General features: G+C 37.6%; 4 protein-coding genes across 6 annotated transcripts in view; 1 reads left to right on the top strand and 3 right to left on the bottom strand.

Annotated features, from left to right (window-relative positions):
* Positions 1–4,413, bottom strand: part of LOC118733521 (CKLF-like MARVEL transmembrane domain-containing protein 4) — an 82,494-nt gene extending 78,081 nt beyond the window's left edge. The window contains exons 1-2 of one of the 2 annotated variants that reach the window (XM_036462937.1): positions 4,321–4,413; positions 3,240–3,454 (exon numbers count right to left, since the gene is read on the bottom strand). In XM_036462937.1, coding sequence (XP_036318830.1) covers positions 3,240–3,380 — 141 coding nt within the window. In that variant the 5' untranslated portion in view covers positions 3,381–3,454; positions 4,321–4,413. The remainder of the gene's footprint in view (positions 1–3,239; positions 3,455–4,320) is intronic. The other variant, XM_036462938.1, reaches the window with a different exon arrangement.
* A 3,401-nt stretch (positions 4,414–7,814) lies between these two features.
* Positions 7,815–9,637, bottom strand: LOC118733525 (histone H3.3 type c-like). The gene has a single exon (XM_036462941.1). The coding sequence runs from the start codon at positions 9,304–9,306 to the stop codon at positions 8,566–8,568; it is 741 nt and encodes a 246-aa protein (XP_036318834.1). The 5' UTR covers positions 9,307–9,637; the 3' UTR covers positions 7,815–8,565.
* Positions 9,638–11,651: 2,014 nt separating this feature from the next.
* Positions 11,652–13,206, top strand: LOC118733528. Its single transcript, XM_036462945.1, has 3 exons — positions 11,652–11,810; positions 11,866–12,022; positions 12,083–13,206. The coding sequence occupies exons 1-3, from the start codon at positions 11,678–11,680 to the stop codon at positions 12,624–12,626; spliced, it is 834 nt and encodes a 277-aa protein (XP_036318838.1). The 5' UTR covers positions 11,652–11,677; the 3' UTR covers positions 12,627–13,206.
* Positions 13,207–15,396: 2,190 nt separating this feature from the next.
* The window catches only part of LOC118733527 (cytoplasmic dynein 1 light intermediate chain 1), a 20,481-nt gene continuing 15,543 nt past the window's right edge, over positions 15,397–20,334 (bottom strand). The window contains exons 1-6 of one of the 2 annotated variants that reach the window (XM_036462944.1): positions 18,728–18,854; positions 17,935–18,125; positions 17,472–17,872; positions 17,174–17,403; positions 16,980–17,091; positions 15,397–16,910 (exon numbers count right to left, since the gene is read on the bottom strand). In XM_036462944.1, coding sequence (XP_036318837.1) covers positions 16,461–16,910; positions 16,980–17,091; positions 17,174–17,403; positions 17,472–17,872; positions 17,935–18,125; positions 18,728–18,804 — 1,461 coding nt within the window. In that variant the 5' untranslated portion in view covers positions 18,805–18,854 and the 3' untranslated portion in view covers positions 15,397–16,460. Of the gene's footprint in view, positions 16,911–16,979; positions 17,092–17,173; positions 17,404–17,471; positions 17,873–17,934; positions 18,126–18,727; positions 18,855–20,334 lie in introns of those variants that run through there. The other variant, XM_036462943.1, reaches the window with a different exon arrangement.

Genomic DNA, 20,334 nt, shown 5'->3' on the forward strand with positions numbered 1-20,334 from the left:
TTTTTTATTCCACTTTTTCAAACTGTAGAGGAAAAAAACTTCCCAAACGCAATTTCCAGTTTTTCAAATTTTAGTTAAAAGAAATATACCCAAACGCATTGCCTTCGAATATTTTGAAAAATTTTGAACAAAATATTTTCGCGTTCGAAGCGAAACATTACTCCAAGGGAATCGGTAGAAATCGACGTAAAGAAAATTGTTAGTACCTCTTAACTATTTTAAATTTAGTGGATTTACGTTAGCCCAGTAAATTTAGATCAACTTGGTACGAAGAAAAAAAAAACTGTATGTAGTAGAGAACTTTTTATGCAGTTTACTTAATGGAATCCACGAGACCGCGTCAAATTGTCCATTATAACCGAGGTGTCCATATTATCAGAATATAATATTTTTTAAATAATAAAGAAATGATGTACATGGTGTACATATATAAATGCAAAATTTTGTACTTTTCTTGCTTATAAATAGATTGCACTGTAGATATTCTGCCGAAATCCAAAATAAAATCTAATTTTTTTAACTTCTGGTAGATTCTTCAATTAAAAAAACGTTGTTAACAAAGGGATATCCTGCTTATATCAGCAATAAAATCTGTGTTTCGTTAACTTTATTCCTGAAATTGTAATTTCCGTTTCTAAGGGTTTGTCGCCTTAAACAAAAATCTTTCCGAACAAGTAAGTAGTTCTGATACCTCCAACAACATTTAGTTTTTTTTAATTTATTAAAAAAGTAGAGATAAGAATCTTAACCAATTAAAATTCTTCTTCTTTTCAAACAAATGTATTCCAATTTTTTGAACTTGCAAATTAAAAAAAGCGCTAAATGTAGATTTATGTGTCACGGTTACAAATATTTAGTTGCACGTACCTAGTACTTATTTGCGATAATTTACTATTTGATGAGGCTGTAATATGGAATAGCATTCTATCTATAAAAAAATAAACAAATACGTAAGTATGTATGTATGTACATATGTACGTATGTATTTGTATGTGCGGTAGAAAACTGATTTCGTAAAAGATTAAGTGTTTATTGTGTCAGTTTTGACACTTAGTCATAAAGCAGGAACGGTACATGCTCGAGATTTGCTCATTGAGATAAAATTGTGGGCAAATGATATGCATATTAGGGTTATCCAAAATGTCTACTCTACGTGCAAGTATGTTAAAGATGTAGTACAATTGGGGTACCTACTGATATGTATTAGTGAATTAAAAGTGCTCGGCTGTCTGAATAATGGAGTATCCAGAACTGATTTGAAATGCGTCATAGTTTTGTTTTTAAATATACCCTAAATTGAAAATTGATTTTGACTCATAGGGGAAATACTCTGCACGATTATTGCACAATATGTAGTGCTCCGTTGCGTTTATGCGCTGATAATCAAGGTAAGTTACGTGAGTTATACCTTAAAAAAGGGTGGGCCACTCGGCTTTTTATAAAATTGATAACCGGTACTAAAAATTCGGATTTTTCAAAATTGGTAACCGGTAAAAAACCGGCTTCATTTGAAATTACCTTTATAAAAAAAATTGGTGTGACTACTCCGTTTTTCTCAAAAGTGGCAGCCGTTACTAAAAACCCGGGTATTTCAAAATTGGTAACCAATTCAGAAAAATCGATTTCATTTTTGGGGAAGAAGATGGAAGGATAGGCGATTCTGCTGGGTCTGCATAATATTTTGGTATCCCTGCCGCATAAAACGGACTTTAATTATACCTAAACTGGGCACAAAGAACTTGGGACACTGGGTCTTGGAATAAAAAATAAAAATTTGTGATACGAAGAACCGAGGCTCGCTCTATGATCTACAAAGAGGAAACAAATCTTTAACAATCAGGCAGCACTGAAGGCTTTAGACTCACACATATGTAGACTATGCAAAGTCCCCTATTGAAAGCCGCGGAACTTTGAACGGGAAGGAAGCCAAGGAGCGCTGAAACAGTCTTTGTTCCTGTGAAACTTTCAAAATTGCCTGGGCACTTGAAAACGAAAGGTATCCTCAACCCAGATTGTACGAAACTTGTCTGCAACTAGTTTTGTTGCCTTGGATTTAAAATAATTTTCTTGTGAGTCTACGTGAAAATTTTCGTTCTATACCTATCCCCTCATATTACAACACTTTTGTAATGCACTGTTAAATTACTTAATTTCACTTAATAAAAAATCACTTTATCATAAAATCCTGCTAGATCTAATTTTTATTAATGTACTAGTATACATACGTATGTACAGGTGTATATGCATGAAAATGTAATTGACTCAGAGGGAAACACCTGCGCCCAAGCTGTAAACGCACCACGTTTTGACTTTTTGAACCAATAAAATAAAAAACAATAACTTAGTTAATGTGGCGAGATATTGGAAATCAAAGGAATTTCAGACATATGTACATATGTTTGTACTTACATTAGACCGTACCACCTTACAAGCAAAGAAATTTTTTTTTGACGAACCTAGGGTCGCTTTTTCAAATTTTTTGGGGACACCTACATTCGGCAAAAAAAAAATTAAGTAATTCTACTGGAATGGTGAAAAAACTTTCGTAGCAAAAGTTCAATGATAGCTATAATCTACTGACATTAGGATGGTACGTAAGAGTGATTAGAAGTGAGATCTGGTGAGTGAGTACTAGAACGGGGTACTTAATGGCGTTTTCTTTTCTACCAAAAAAGGTTACCTTCTCTTTGCCCTCTACGCACAAATACTAAGAAGAGGGCAATGAGAAGGCACACTTTTTTGTAGAAACGAAAACGCCATAAGGTTAATGAACTTTGGAATATAAAAAATTCTGCTCAATACAAAAACATTGATATATCATACTTTAAGATCTGACTAAAAATGCGGAAGATAAAATGAAAAATGTAAAGAAGCTGGTAGGCGTTCGGCCAAGAAATTTATGTATATGTATGTATATCGAGCCCTAACCGCCAAAATAACGTAAGCGACATTTTTTTTCATTTTCTTTTCGATGCAGAAATGCATCTAGATGCTCTAGGCATATCTCTGCATCAAAAAGAAAATTTTTTTTTAAAATGTCGCTTACGTTACATTGCGGTTAGGGCTCGATATATTTCTTTTTCAAATTGCCTTGCAAAAATACTTTAGATTCAGGGGTGCATGACGATTTTATTTGAATTTTTTTTTGCTCGTACGGTCTAATGTGCATACATATGTATGTACTACTTATATAAGTATGTATATGTAAAACATTTTTATATGAGTGATTAGTTACTTACGAATTGAACGAGTTTCAATATGCCAGGCACTGTCGTAAAGTAACCGATATTGATTTTCAATGCGCTGAGACCACCGCCACCACTGGGCGCTGTTGTTTGTGTGGTAGTATTGCGTTCAACGGTAACTACTGTTTCCACCATTTTTTAATGATTTTGTATTTTATGTCTTTCTTATTTACAAATTTTCCTTCTTAATGCACAAGTGACTGAGCTAACTAGAAAAATAATAACACAAGATTAAAGGGGTGGGGATATTAGACACAATATATGTAGTAGTTAAATATGTATATGAACTTTTTTATTTTATTTGAGTTATTCACATTCAGGTTCACTGATAGCAGCGCGTAACTTTCGCTTTTTATAAAATAATTACTACTTGATGTATTTTATTACACGATACGCATTACGTGTACTTATAGTACTTATAAGTATGTATATTTTGATGCGTATAGCTAATAACCGAATAGCGGCAGTGTTCAGTCGTAACTAACGGTTTGTTAAGGTTTTAGTTAACCTTTAAGTTGACCAAAGTCCGTAGACTTTACTGTAAGCTGATCATTTGCTAAAACAAGAATAAAATTAATAAAAACAACAAACCGGACGCTCAAGGAAACACACACGCACTAACTACATAGTTTGTATGCTAAGTTAGAATGAGAGAACCTGCAACAGATTGCCACAACACAAGCCAAGTCAAGTCAAGTCTCGCGGCCTACTACTAGCACTAAGCCAAAACAGAAAGAATTCCACACAAAAAAAAATAAACAGAACCAAATAAACGGTCATACGCCAGTACAAAAATAGTACATGCATATATTAACTTATTTTTACGATTATTATGTTATTCTTTCTGGTTTGGATTTTCTTGTCCAATAGTTTTTCACTATGAGCGTTGATCGTTATTACTGGAGCACTTTTTTGTGTTTTTTTTTTCTTTGCTTTGGGTTCACTACTAGGCTGCTTAGAACTTTAGTTGGCTACTAAATATGTACATATGTATGTATGTACTCGTATATACATATGTAGATTTGAACGAAGTTTATGCCTTCTGCATTCGCTTTCACTTCCTAACAAGACTCACCGTTCCGAACCGATCTTAGCCGTTTGAACGCGTTATTGCAACTGATTGCTTGATTGCGAGACGCTATTTCCGAGTTTGGACAAACTCTCTAAAATCCAATTGCGGCGCGGAGGCAACTGTTGCTCACTCAGTTCGCTGGTTGTTAGCTGGCGCGCTCTTCCAAATACATACGACATACATATGTATGCATGTGCATACACAAGTAGTGAGCACGCTTTTTATTAATTTACTTTGGTTGGCGATTTTTACCTATATGTTTTTGTTTTCGGCATTTATTTACACTTATCAACGCTTGTTTTTCGCTATGTGCAACACCGTTATTGAAATCAAAAAGAAAATTATTGCGAAGGGACCGAGTCACGGCATCCCCACTTGCTAGCTATCGGGTTCGGTTATGTCACAGTTACCGAATCGTTGTTATTGTAGCAGTGGTGCTCAGGCCCCGGGGTTTGATTATGCGTCATTCTCACCCTCCGACTCTGCAAGCCTGAGGCCAAGAAAGCTGGCGACGTCGATAGGCGCAGTTCATCAGGCTCCTAGTGTCAAAGTTGTCGGGTTGGAGGTGCATGGGCAGGTGTTTTCAAGCTCTGAATTTTGAGGCGAGACGTGGCTGTTGAGTCTGTGACACCACGCTGAACGTAGTTATGCTATGTTGCATCTGGTCTCTCTCTCGCGGTTTTGCTTGTTCGATATTGTTGGTCGGCGGTCGAAGACCTAGAACGATGTAGGCCTACGAGTGCTGAGACTCGTCCTGACTGCTTGGCTGTGAAGATTGTTGAGCGCTGCTCTGTTTCGCGCTGTCTCGAACGGATGGTATATGTACGGCTCGATGCGAGGTCTCTAGTCATGCATGATGTTGTATTCTTTCACCGCCAGCATCTGCATTTCTGGTAGGTGATAATCCGGCGACATGAGCTGGCAGCCTGTGGTTGTACGTAGAGCTCCGTTCTGGCAGCTTAGTAAGTTTCTCCACTGCGTGTCGCCGTTCCTGGACACAACACTGGCGCTGCGTAGTTTGCCACCGGTCGGCCGATCGCTTTGTGAATTATGGGCAGAGTCTCCTTTTCGGCTCGCCAGGTGCTGCCGGCTAGCAATTTGAGAAATTTATACCCGGTCGAACGTCACTCCCAGAATTTTCGGTCTGTTCTCAGTCGGTATTTTTGAGTCCTGGAGGTATTGGGCAAAAGGTCGCGTGATTAACCTTGTCCAATGCCTTTGGCAGGTTTACGCTGGATATTCAGATAATATTTCCCCATCTTAGAGTAGGAAGCAAAAAAGGTTTGTCTGGCGGTAAACAAAAGCAAGGTACATATCTCCAGTCAACACACAAAGAGTATTCGCGTATTGGAGCAATCTATCATCATACCCTTCCTTTTATATGGTGCAGAAACGTGGTCAACGAAGAAAGATGAGAAGACTGTGGAGGCCTTCATGAGAACTATTCTGCGCAAGATCTATGTCCCTGTTTGCGTGGGCGACAGCTACCCAAGCAGATGGAATAATGACCTCTACATAGCATTCATAGGGAATCGGTCTCAACCTACATCGACCCCGACCTGTGAATGCCGTTTTTGGTACACAACTACCCAACAACGTGGAACGGAGAGAGCTTGGTATGCACCACAATAGCCCAACTTCGCTTTGGATATTAAAGTAGGCTAAACTCGTACCTGTGAGCAAATATTCCAATGAGTGCCCGGTATCCTGAGAATCACCACATGATTCACGGCACCTCTTCACGTGCCCCCAACGCGCCTCCTGGATCTTCCGTTAGCTGAGCCTAGATAAACCAATTTGGGCAGGGCTGAGTAGCCGCTACAACAACATCAACATGATCTCTACATGAGCTCTATACTGGCATTGACATGTAGTACTTTTGAACGATGATGCTCTGTGGAAAATATCCCTCTACTCGGCATCTATGGGTAGACGCCCAAAGCACCGATAACATTTAGGACACAACAATATCGGCCATGCGGTGAAGAAGCAAGTTAGTTCAGAGAAATAGTCATTTACTAAAGAGGACAGGTTATCAATGTCATTGTCGAACACAAAACTTTGTCTATTAGCTGGGAAGCTTCGAAACAAAAAAAATTAACAGTTTCGAGGTTTGGGCTTGAAATATTACTAAGGATTGCTGATGATTCGCGGTCCACCGTATGAGTTCCTGTCATCGACAAGTAGAATATCTTGGTCAGATTTTCCACTGTCGTCAGACCCAACTTTTTCAGTAGCTGCATACGTATTCTGTCGGGCCAATGGATTTGAAGGCTTTCGTCTTTCCTACGGTCAACTGGACTCACCGCTTGTGAAAGGAAGAGGCGCACTGTTTTTTTTTGGCAGTGTACATCTCCTTCTGATCTGGGTCTGAATTGTCGGCTGAAGTAGCTCGCGCATCGCTTCTGATCCGACGAAGTGCGATCACCAAATGAAATTTTCACTCTGCCATCCGCTTCATGGAGTTGGCCACGGACCTTACAGTAAGTAAGATCTCTAATTAGGAAATCCCTGGGATTAACCGGGCAAAATTGGTCACGCATATATACCATAGTTACCAGACGCTTCAGCCGGAAAATTGCGTAGGTTCAAGAGGGTTTCAAAGGTGATCTGAGTAACTTCCGCGCAGCCATCCCTAGGCCTTCTTGAAGTTTATATAGGTGCGGTGAATCGCGGACGCTAAATCGGCAGATTTATCAGTCGAAGGCACTATAGTTGGACAGGTTCTAATGTCAAAGACCATTATGCGGTGAAGTCTCCACTACTATATGGTTTTTACTCCCCGAGGTGGCACGGAGCATATATACCACTGCATAGTCATTCCTTTATTCTAGGAAGGTGTCCCTGCAGTCGATGGCTTCTTCAATGACTGCACTCTGTTTGGTTAAGTTTAAAGACTAGGCTTCCGCCATTGTCTCGCTCGCAATCTTTACAGAGAATATTACAACTGCCTCAAATCAACAGAGAGAAGGACTCGGTTCACTTGCCATTTTCCATTGGCAAGAAAAATGGCTGCGCGCTTTGTTGAACTCGGCCAAAATCGCCAAGATGGTTCCTGGGGTACTTGATTATTGCACCACCCTATTACACGAGGTTGTAGCCATGGAAGAAGGGGCGCCGTATGGCGTAATCAATAGAGGGTCGCATCCCTTGTGGTCCAATTTCTGTATAACCCTAGGCCATAACTAATTCTTGGGTGGATCCACCCCCCGCAAGAGTTGTTCCTAACCGAAGTGGATTTCTGATGGAACCTTCTCTGGGTCGACCAGTAAGGCGTTTTTCCAGGGACGAACAACGATTGGCTGCTCGCTGGCCTAGATAAAAGGTCTCAAAGGATCATAACAATTAATTATCACCTGTAATTAATTTATTAGGCTCGCTTTGTACTTTTAATGAAAACTTTTTATGAATAAAAAAAGTTTAGGGAAAGGCTCTATGGAATGCCTTCCTCGATCCGGTCTAGGTAACCGGAATGACCCAGATCTATGGCCCTATTTTCTATGGCGACTGATAGCCGATGGCCAACCATATACTAAAATTCGAATTACGTATGGCAACTGGCTACTGAGTCTAGTAGCGCAATTTGCTGTTTCCCGTTTATAACGATTTTATTTGTTTACAGAATTTTTTAAACGCATTGGAGCAAAGTTGCCAATTACTTCGAAATGTACATTTCGTAAATTCGGATATTGTGTGCGTGTTTCTGTATACTGAGATTAATCGCTATATATTCTACAATGTACGATACTGGTAGCCACGGCTACTAGACCAACAACTAGACACCAGTTGCAATACATAATAGGGCCAAAGGACTGGCACTCCGGAAATGCTCCCCAAAAGTCTGGAGAACTTTTTTTGTGTTACTAACACATCCCTCATATTGAAGGTTTTAAAATCACTAGCATATCAGCAACAACTGGGTGTATTCGAACTGCAATTAAAGGGGCATTGTTACTTTTTATGAAGAAGCATCACGATCTACGAAAATTTGTGCAACTCTCCCTACGTCAAGCGTTCGTAGCTCCCACATTTTAAATTAAAGTAAAATCACTATATAAAAACTTTTTAATACATATGCATATCAACATGAAAACAAGCATTGTAAACATTATACTTATAAAATTAATACAAATAAAATTTATAAATGTCTTAGAACAAGTAAATATGTCTACATGGTAAAAACAATAAATTGTAATATCCTAATAATTAAGATGCGAGACCCGCCTGGCGCATGGTGTCTCGGGTAATCTATGATTTATTTCGTAAAAAGTTTATAAGCTCCATATCTTTTGCCATTACGGTAACTCTACGTGCATGCAATGCCAAGAGATTTGCATCCTCAAAACGTCCTTCAACGTAGGCCTCAGTGGCTACGTGCAGGGCCTCTAAAGCCTTTAATGTTATTGATCTTACATCCGTATCATTGCTCAACAATATTTCTCGCACAAGACGGCCAAAGGCTGCGCGTGGTATCATTAAATCCGTCCGTGCAATTAATTGTGCGTGTAAAAATTTCCCTTTACGTTGGGTTTTACGTTTGTGCGGTGTTGCTGTTTTCGTTGATGCAGTCGTTGTTTGTACATGTTCCAGCGCACCCTGCTCTAATGGCCTTTGCGCCTTCTCCAATGGTTTGACCGCTGTGGCGCCGACTTGTTTAGCTGAAGACCTGTTTTGGCTAGCCAGAGTTTCTGAACTATCTTTATTAACACAGCTTTCATTTTGCTTGTCCATATTTGTAGTTGGAGCAACTGAACGATGTTCTTTTGACGAATTATGTACATATCGGCTTCCGGTATTCGTAAACTCCAAACCATAGTCAGTACCATCGGTATCAGGTGCTGGTGAGCGGAAGCCTTGATCATCTTTTGCTAGCCCATCTTCTGCTGAGCTACTAGTGTCCGTTTCGCCCAAATCAGCAGCTGGATGCCTGCGCTGATGTGAAGATTTTTTAAGCGCAGAATTTGATCCAGGTTTTCGTGGTGGTCGCATCTTTGTCCAATATAAAAGCTTTCAGTAGCAGGGAATTACAAGTTTCCTAACCTCCAGAATAATTTTTTTATGCCGTTTAATAACAGAATCAGGATATGTTTGATGTATTATTAAAATAATGGGAACATGCACGGTTTATTTATTAAATTTCACTTTGATTTGAAATTTCTTTTGGTAAGGCAGTTCGTGGCACTGCCATATCGGCAATAGAATACAAGAGCCCCTTACAAGGTGTCTGCAAGACCAATTTGTAATAACATGATTATGGTTTGATTACAGTGTTTTTTTTTTTGTATCCATTCATGAATACAGACAGCCATGAAGTCTGTATTTTAAAAACTTTCAGCTAGCAATTAGTAAGGAAATACTTCGACACTTATTTTGATACTAGTAAGTGTGCATGTATTTAGAATCCCGATTCATATTTCCATATAAACGTGCGTGTGTTCCACTACATGCGTTCGCCGGCAAATGCGTCACGCCGTCAATGTCAAATAAAATTGAACACGTGTGTTTGTATGACAGCTGTTACAGAGAACGCCGTTACGAAAGCGTTAACGCAGTTGCCGTCGAAAGTTGACTTTTGAAATTACATTTGTGGATATGCTAATCAGCTGTTGTTTACACAACAATGAGTGGCACAACGCAAGGTGTGTAACAGTAAATTTTTCAACGTTGTCAACACACCAATGGATCAACGCAACGCCGCAGCAAATAAAATTATGTACCTTCAGCTTGATAGCCCAGTCATGCATAATTGTACTGCTATACCATTTTTACGTAGAAATCAAAAACCAACAGACTTTTACGTATGTAATGCTGTGCGTTGGGTAACCGCTTACACGCGAAGCTCATTTAACAGATTCCTTATGTGACAACTCTCAAGCAATGCCAAGTATGCATAACAGAGCCTTTACACCCAAAGCTAATTGAACAGATTCTTATGACAACTTTCATGCAACGAGCATCGGGCATTGTCACACGGTCAGTATTTATTGACGTGATCCAAGTATCGCGATATTGGCTGCGTTTCTTTATACATTCCAGATAATCCCATTTCACAGCCAGAATAAATAGAATTCGTTTGAAATATACGTTAACATATCATCAGGAACGTTCTAAAGAATAAGTAAACAAGAAGGTTTATTCCAAACGTTCAGAATAAATAATGAAATGAAGCCATTTATTGACGGTGTAGCATGCAGTATTGATGGATCGTGATCCATATCGCAAAATTTCTCAAAAAAAATTTAAATCTGGATCGCGGATCGCAATATTGTCAATAAATATTGAGCGTGTAGCACTTTCAAAACGCGATCCATACATTTCGTCAGTACATCTCGTACTCTCATAATGCGAACATCGAAAACGTATTCGCTATACCTTCGTTCTCGCTGCTTAAAACCTTTCAAAACAAATTGAAGAAATTTTAATTAACATAGGAAATTTTCAAATAATTGTGGAATGCTTTATCTGTAAATTATTCGTACAAAATAGAAAATATTTTCTTGCACCATAGTAAGCGTTCAGCACAAAAATTATGCAAATACTGACGCGATAAATATTGAACATGTAGCATTCGTGCGCGATCCATCAATCCATCAATATGGATCGCGATCCAAATATCGTGAAAATTACTGACCGTATGACAGCGCCCATATATTTCTGTTGTAAACCTTGTGCTCTTTTTTCACTTTTTTTACAAAAAACAGTAGAAAACCGTAGTAGAAAGCATAGCAAATTCTTTAAGAACTGCGTACTGCCTGAAGGAAATTTGACTCAAGAAAACTTCTTAGCCATTTTTTGTACGTCATTTTATATAGAGTTTTTGTTTTTCTTGAGAGCTGCATTCAGGCCTCTAACTTTGTCCCGTTGTCTCATGTGGGCAACTTGCTGCTTTTGAATTTTTATAAAGATGTGTTTTTCAATAAAAATATGTGCTCAAAACAAGGGAGTATGCTATTTTTGTGAATACAGTAATTTTCGTCATGGGGAATGTACTCATAAGCACTTTTGGAATGAAATCTTCCACGATGAAATGCCCAAGTACAAAAACTTTTCAGTGATGAGCATGGCAGATCTTCTGCGATGGTTTTACACTTTTCACTTTTGGGCGGATTTAAAATTTTTGGGTGAATTTTTTTTTTCGGCCGGAACTCAGGATTATGTGCACAAAAATTTCTTACTTTCGTCCTTATTCATTTCCTTAATTTGTCTGATTGGACCTTAAGCCCGCTTTAATCACAATAGCAACCCTAAAAGGTTATCGTATCGTGACATTTTGGAGTGCTTCTACATCTACGTCAAAGATAATTCGTCTCACTACTATTTCACCAATTACATTTTTAAAAAACATAAATATTTAAAAAACATGGATGATGAAAAATTAATTCAATTAGTGAAAAGTAATGAGCTCATTTACAACAAATGTGATGCGGACTACAAATCTATGGAAAAAAAGAAGGCCACTTGGCAAAGGATAGCACGCGAGATGGAGTCCACCGGTGATTGTGCAGCTAGTAGATGTTTCTTCACAATAAAACATTCCTTATATTTTAGAATCGGATTGCGTACGCCGTTGGTCCTGCCTACGTGATCGGTACACCAAGGAAAGCCGCCGTTTGACTGCACTTGCTAATAATGGAATGACAACATCCCAGCTATGGCCACTATTTGCAGAAATGGAGTTCTTAAAACCACACATTCTCAATCGCAGGTAAGAATGCACTCTTATTAATTTGTATTACCTACTTGTATTAATTTAAAAGCTCTTCAGTAAATCAATACTAGGTACCTCGTCCTATTCGGTTAAATTAAAAGAGCCAACAACAGAATTTGAAGAATTTGACTCGCATATGACAGAGCAGGAAGATCCTATAGAATATGAATATCTTACATCATTTTTATCGAAAGAAGAAATAGAAATACAGCAAGAGGTATTCGATGAGTATCTACCAACAGAAACACAATCGTCCGCACCTTACCTTACATCTTCCACACCTTACCATAAGAGACCAACCACCGATCCAAAGCCTTCGCATTCATCTACTTCGAATACGGAAAATCATCATACCAAAAGTAGAAAGAGATCTTGTGAACCTGATGTCGAAGAAGAGCTAAAAAAGGCTTTGGAAATATTTAAAGAAGTTTGTGGGGCAGCAAGAATGCGTCGACAAAATCCTGCAGTGTATGGTTTTGGACAAATGGTTGTCGAAACTATTTGTCAAATGAGTACACGAAAACAGGCTATTGCTATGCAAAAAGTTACAGAGTTGGTCATGACACTTAAAATGGAGCCGGATAGTATGGAGCAGGTGTAGAAACTTGTAAATATTTATCGAGTTTAGTTTGAAAGTAAATTTAAGTGGACAGTAATAAAAACTAAGTAAGCAAAATTATATAATTTCTAAATCTATTTGGCTGTGTGGCTCTTGTAGGCGCAGAAATGAGCGTAAATATTAATGCTATGGTATTTAATAGCAAAAATTTAAAACCAACGAAGAATGTGTCAGCTAAACCCGTGTGCACCATTCCGCCAATTCAAGTGACCAACCTAATTGTTATCCCAGCTTTGGTTGCTTTTCGAAGAAATGAATTATTTATCAAACAAACAAACGTAATGCTGCAACAACCCCAAAAAAGCAAATAAAAAAATTATAAACACGTACAAAAACGGTTACGTTCCGGCAACCATCTGGTCTACGTCACAGAAACGAACGAATTTATTCCCGCTCAAGATTGTCACTTCAACAGCATCATCCGCCGAAAGTTTTAATGCTCAAATAACACAAGAAATAGCAAAACAATAATTAAAACAACATATTTTTCGTTTTGTTTTTGTTGTATTATCAATTTAATTGTTCTGCACATGTTTTTATTCTCAGACGATTAGTATTTTTTATTATTTATTTTTGTCGTAGTAGCATTGTTGCATATAATTTCTATAAGGACAAATAATTATATTTGTGTTTGTATATGTTTTTGTAAGGAAAATGTTCTGCTTATCTGGAAAATGTTGTTGATTTTTGGTACACACTTAGTAAATACAAATAAAATATTTTAAATACATAGTAAGGGAATTTTAGGTTCGATGTCGTTATTCGCAATTCACCAATTTTTTGCATATCTTAATATCAATATTTTGAATTTTCTTTTAGGAATTGCAAAAGAGATACATACCGCATAGCGAATTGAGAAAAACTGAGCCGAAACTCCCTTATACATATTTACTTTCTGTCACCAATGTGCCTACATATTTTATATACTGTTGTCGGATTTTTCGTCATACTGCACACATACATAAGTATTTACTTTAAACAAATCTTTACGCGTTTTATTTTTATACTTTATACAATACCAAAACATAAGCTTGCGTTTACGATTTTTCCTTAAAGAAAAATGGAATAAGCTGCTGCACCGCACTACTTACTTTTGTGTGGTGCGGTTCGTTTGTGTATGATTAATTGCTTACTTAACTTTATTTAGGTTAAACTTTTCAGATTAGTTTTAAAGTTTTGCAATCGAAAAAAAAAAATATGATTAAAAAAAATTATACTTGATAACAGAAAGTAAATATTATGTAGTTAATAAAAAAGGATGACAGCAGTGTTGTTTTGTTTTTTTTTTCTTGCATCCTTAAGTATTTTCCTTTTTTTTAATTTTCGGTTCAAAAAGTTTTACTAATTATAGGTATGTTATTTTATTTTATTTAATGTCTTATTAAAAAATAAAACATAGACAAATACCAACACTTTAACTTTTCTGTATTTTAATGAGTGTCGCGTTTATTTCCAAGTATTTTAATTTAATAACTGTTGCATATAAGCAACAAAATACCTTATATAGTTGCGCGCAAAGCTGAATACATGCCACAAAAGTTGCCAAAATTTATTTGCAATTTTGCTGAATCTATGCCAAACGAAGATGTGTTTGCTTTATATAGTGTTTTTGTTTTGTGTTGAGTTTTCATTTAATAATTTCTACACACAATAGAAGCTGTAAGCATTTGTGTGATTTTTGTTTATTTAATTATAATTATTTATGTGTAGTATCTTTCATTTTGAGATTATAAACACAATTGCTGTTTAAAGAAAAAATCGTGGGAGGAAATTCTAAACGCATATAAAGCGAAATCGATGGTCGTGTTGGATTCGAGTGGCTGCCCAAAATAGTATGTTCCTACAAATTTTGGTCGACAATTTAAGTTCCTCCTCATTAAAAGCTACAAGCGCCGAATTTTTTGGATATTCCACAATGTACATTAATTTAGAGCTGTGCGTCAAATTTTGGTGTTTTGCAGATGTTTTACACAAAAATCGGCGAGTACATTGCTGCCGAATAAACGAAAAATTTATTTTATATTTCTTCTAACATTTTATTAAATTAAAAGAAAAATTAAGCACATGCAATCTTGTCTGTTAATTAGAACATTTTCAGGTGCTTAAATTAACATTTCAGCTGCTCTTGATGGAAATTCCGTTAAAAATGTTTTATATTGCCCATTTAAGCTTTTTATCAAAAGAAACAGGCGCAAGTCCTACGATAACTAACATTCCTTCACATATAAAATCGCATTATTTTTTTGGCTCCCAATTTCCGCAGTCCTTCAAAAATTCGGATCAAATCATATACTTTTTAACCGACTTCCAAAAAAGGAGGAGGTTATCAGTTCGTCGGAATCTTTTTTTTTTTTTTTTTTTTATGTATGTTACCGCATAACTTTGCACCACGTCAACCGATTTCAGAAATTCTTTTTGCAACGGAAAGGTAGTGTCTCAGAGGTGGTCCCATACTAATTTGGTTTACATCCGATCATTGGATCATGAAATATATAGATATATATATATATTTTTTTAAGTCGGTTGTTTTTTTTTGCTAAAAATTACTTGTTCATTCATTTCATTGAATTGGGCATTTTATGCTGGTGGAAAAGTAATTTCTATAACTTCTCGCTTAGAGCCAACCTAAACCTCCAATCGCTACTTTAAATCGCATAATTTACATCGACATTAACCATTTTTACGTATTCATCGTTACTTTATTTGCAGCTATGCATTAGAATCTCCTCATTTTACAAATAATTCTACTTTATTTTTTTTATGAATTTGTTTTATGCACAGTTTAGAATTGAAAATATTATGTTTTTAAATTAAATTTAATATATAAAATTACAGTGTACTTTTTAGCTTTGAGCAAAAAATAATAAAAATTAGCATATAAAAATAAAGAATGGCAATTTCGCCAATATTGCCAAGCTCTTATTCGTAATTACGCTAAAGCAAAATCATTTACTTGGAACACAAACGCATTAGAACGGCTTAAAACTGCTTTAAAAACATATGTAGACGCCGCCTTCTCTAAAACTCTCCAAGTGCTCACTTTCTATTATTTCATGTATGTTGTTTGAGCAGCGTTGAAAGAAATAATTTTTGCCTACCTACGCTTCGGCCAACAACGTCCGACAATGTATTTGAACCTGTGCCAACTTAAAACAAGCTTAATTATTTTATCTTCCCTTTGCTATTTTACCATGCTTCAATAATACATAAATAATTCAATTTTTTTGTTTAAAGCAATTTCAACGCTTAAATAAACAATTGCAAAGGTATTGCATTTATTAGATCGTTTAAAAAATATTTAAAATAATTACTATAAAATTGAAGCAACTTGGGGAACCAACAAAATAACTAATGTGGGCGTCACACATGATTCAACTTAGAGCAAGATAATAGTGTAAATTTGTTTTTTTTTTTCATTCACTTCTGTTGCTTTTGCTTAGTAGCTAGCATTATGCATTTGTTTTGTTTGCTTTGAAATTGCAAATATGTATATCTTTTTAACCATCTACATGGGAGTTTCTCGTTATTTGAGTGAATTGTTCTCGTAATGAATCCGTTAATTTCGCTCGTAGAGGCTAGTAAGGGTTTAGTATGTATAAATTTACTCCCTTTGGGATTTCTTTTCATTACACTCGTCATTACCGCTTACATTCACATAAGTTTCACTCACTTCATATTTAACTTATATTTATCTTGCTAACTTGTTTTTGTTGCTCATTCCTCATTCCAACGATTGTTCAGAAGCGCACTGTGGTGTTATACTTGTTCTTATGTGTTTTCTTGCTTTTCTTCATTAAAACACTATCTTCGCTATGCTTAACACTCGCTTTGTGAATAATCCATTTCTTTTTTCGCACTTCTCGTTAGGCGATCAAGTTCGGCAGCTGCATCGGAGCGCATCGCCAACTTATCAATGGCACCATCGGTGCCATTCGTACGTGGTGTACTGCTCGCATTCGGTGCATTGGGCGGGGTGGCAGGCGTAGCGGGTGAACCCGATTTTTTGTGCAACAGCGAATTGAAAAAGTTGGCGAGCACACCTTCGTTGCCCGGTGTAGCTGGTGTCGGCTTCACGCTTACCTTAATGGGTGAACCCTGACCACCGGAGCCAGGTGTGCGTTGTTGCATGCCCTTGTTGGTGCCGCCTTGATGGCGCAGCGGTGAATCGCCACGCGGCTGGCCGCCTTGTTTGAGGATCTCTTGCTGTCGCGACAGAAAGGCCTGTTCATCTTCGGTTTGCATTTCGATTTCACGATTAGCAACAGTCTATGTAAAATGCAGATTTCGCTTAGAATATATGTATACACTTGAATGAGTGCAAAAGCTGCAACTTACTTTTCTGGATTGTGGTGGCGAGATAATGTCTGCGTAGTAGTCCTCTGCCTTACACGATTGCATATTCTCGTATAAAATACTTATTTTCTTCAAGCTATCCCAACCTGCAGGACTGTGGTGGAGAATAAATGGAAATGAGTATCGAAAAGTAGGTGCTCTGTTTTGTATTAAAAAAGACTAAAAATATTTATTACATTAAAACCGCATCCTTCTCGACAAATAACGCAGGCGTTCGGAATGGTAAGCCGTAAATTCGATGTGTCAAATATTTATATAGGAGATCACAGTTCTTGTCTTCTTTAACGCTTGTGTAAAAAAGTGATGTGCCATGCTGCAAGCAAAAGCGTCGTATCCACTGCTGTATGAAATCAAAATGTTCATCTCGATAATCGTACTCCTTTTCCAGCGTTGTCATGTAGTCCGTCTGAAATCAAAATAAGCAAGCAAGTTGTAAAGTTAATTTCGCTTTAGTGTCTTCATATCTTTACACACCTTTGTGACCACTACAACGATATCCAGACCGAGATTCGTTGTCAACGCGCCCTCGGTGAGCGGCAGCAGATCATCGTCATCAATCGAATTATTTCTCATCGTACGTTTTACTGGCGACCCGGGATCCAAATCATCGCCCACCTCACAATAACTCTGCCATGTAGTGATTAGCCGCTGTCGTGCCTCTTGTTTCTCTTGTGGCTCCAACTTCATGCTCTCAATGTGATCGGAGAGCACTTTAATCCAGTGATTCAATTGATCCAGCCAAGCCCATGGCTCCGTCATTGAGACTGTAAGTATGACGAGGGTGTGTTCAAAGTTCGTTTCGTTCAAAGCATAACGCAGCAGATTTGTATGCCCTGGATCGCCATCAAGAATCCAGACACCTAATCGGGTTGTGTCTGTAAATAAACGTAAATGTAATTAAAGGTAGTGAAAAAATTAGTAAAATAAATGTACTTACCATCTCTGTACTCATCTTTCACATCGATATACGCATACTCCAGACCTGAACCCTTTTTCGGATCTTCGACACCTTGCAATTTCGCAATAAGCGTCGTTTTGCCGGTGGCATTATCGCCTAATACTAGTACTGATTTATTTGATGGAAGTTTTGTGCTGCCTTGTTTTTGTACTTCACTCAAAATTGCAGACCTGCAAATTGTGGACAAATAAAAATAGGAAATCAGTAAGTTAATAATGAAATGGGTTAGTCAGCAAATTGAGTAGCAAGTTATTAATGTCTAAATATTGCGTTCTATTGTACTTAAGTAGTGCCTGACTGCACATGGAGGCAGTGATCTATGATTTTGGTTGACCTATAAAGGAGTGTACCACCCACCAGATATATTTAGCAGCAGTCATTATGCGACAAATTTGTACCTATTAAATTACACATTATTTCATACAAGTGCAGCTGCAGTAAGGTTTTAAAATGCAAATAATGTGTGTGTGTATGTGTATGTATGGCAATGCGGATATGGTCAACAAGACAATTTTATGCGGCAGGCATTCAAAATCAGCGACTAATTCGGAACTTGCATGAGAACGCGCATAGAAAATGAATAAGTGTAGTGGAATTAAAATATGATTGTAGCCGAATAAAGCTGACACAGTTTAAACGTAATTTGCCAACTAAATAATGCAATAGTTTCTAAATAAATTTGAGCTTGTTTTGGCCAGCATATAAACCCCCAATTACGCTGATTACCAACGCAAATTGTTGTAATGACACACAGCTATAACGCCCAACTTACTCAGTGCCTCTCAGTTGCTCTGCGCCGAGGATGCCAATACCAATTTCTTCAAATAAAGAACGGTGTTCAAATCGCATGACTTGGCGAGTAAAATTTTACTACACACTTTTCAAATGCTTTTAATTTAATTGCAGTATTAATTCCAATTCAATTAACTAATATATAGTCTTCGATATATTTATCAATAATTTTGCTTAAGAGTTTCATTAATTTCCAGAATTTATGAACATCAGAAAGCGTGCGCTGTCTTTACTCTATAACTTCCTTTTTACAGGACTTTAGCTGCATGCAATCGCTTTAGAACCGCACAATTATCCGTGTATCACTACCACTAAACGTTTTCCGACATGCAAATGACACACCATAAGCGACACGAAAATTCCGTCTGTCCGTTCTTGCATCTATTTTAGCAGGGAGTTTGTTATCCTTTAAATACACAAACACGAGTAGTCAACGAGTGTAGCCTCTTCACAGCTTTTTGCACTCATTTATTTTCAGTACACACTGCGTCTCAATGCTTGCGCCGAGTTAACTGCCCAGTCCACCCACTACAACACCAACCATTTTCTATGATTTATTGCACCACATTTGTGCTTTTATTTTTGTTCTAACAATTGTTTCATTACATTTGAATTCAATTCGTCGTCTATTGATTTTTTTGAAGGTGTTTTCTTGCAACTTTAGAGCAACACGAACATCACTCTCTATTACGTACAGCTACTCGTGTCGTTGGAGCCTTTCGCCAACTTTGGACAGTGGCGGCTACGCTAGTGGGTAGTGCTTAGCATTTTGCACTTTGCGACAACAAATACTTCAAATAAAACACGTCGCGCCACTGTGTTCTGCTCTTTAACACCACTTGGAATTTTTTTAATTTTACATGGATATTTCCAGTTGAATTAAAAACACTATTGTGTAGAAAAATGGCAACTCCATTATGTGTAAAAGATAACAAGCGGTGTTATTTTGGGCTCGATTCCTATTCCGAGGCACATCCAAGGAAAAGTGGTTTCCCAATAGCAGTCCCTGCGGTAGCATCCGAAAAAAAGCTGCTTACTAAGCTTAGGTTGTTCTCCCTAACTGGGAGCATAGATGCCTCACCATAGTGTTCAGGCGACATTAGAAGGTACTCTATCATTGTCCGAGGTGGGTCGTTTTGGCCAGTATGTAGCTTCGTCCAACTACATAGTATATTTCACAGCCGACCTGCTAATTAACTTGTATGTTGCGAACAAGAGCTGTCGGCGAGCAACTTGAAGACTTTGTTGGGGAACCATCGGAACCGGTGTGGCATCGACGTGGATCCGTAATTGACCTCCTTCGTTCAGATGGTAAAGAAAGTCGCCGTTATTTTCGTCGGGAAGGGTGTTAGGCTCCGTGCAGTGAAGAAGCGAGAAAGTTGGATGTTAGACGTTTACTTTCGAGCACAGAGCTGTTGTTGTGATTGTAGCGGTGCTACTAAGTCCTGCCTAGGTTGTCCAAAAATCGTTGTTGTCAAGCCCAACTAACGGTAGGCCCAAGAAACGAGCTGTTTCGACGGAGTCGCACCAAAGAGAGAGGGGTGTTAACTGAGTGTGATTGAGCTGGCATGTGAAGAGATGGTTGGT

Source organism: Rhagoletis pomonella, unplaced genomic scaffold (assembly GCF_013731165.1).
Source record: "Rhagoletis pomonella isolate Grant_MI unplaced genomic scaffold, Rhpom_1.0 Rhpom_scaffold_00002, whole genome shotgun sequence".
NCBI lineage: Eukaryota > Metazoa > Arthropoda > Insecta > Diptera > Tephritidae > Rhagoletis > Rhagoletis pomonella.

Coding starts and splice junctions, on each gene's coding strand:
- LOC118733525 (XM_036462941.1), bottom strand. CDS start 9,306: ATGCGACCACCACGAAAACCTGGATCAAATTCTGCGCTTAAAAAATCT.
- LOC118733528 (XM_036462945.1), top strand. CDS start 11,678: ATGGATGATGAAAAATTAATTCAATTAGTGAAAAGTAATGAGCTCATT. Junction 11,811..11,865: donor ACGCGAGATGGAGTCCACCG/GTGATTGTGCAG, acceptor CTTATATTTTAG/AATCGGATTGCGTACGCCGT. Junction 12,023..12,082: donor CCACACATTCTCAATCGCAG/GTAAGAATGCAC, acceptor AAAGCTCTTCAG/TAAATCAATACTAGGTACCT.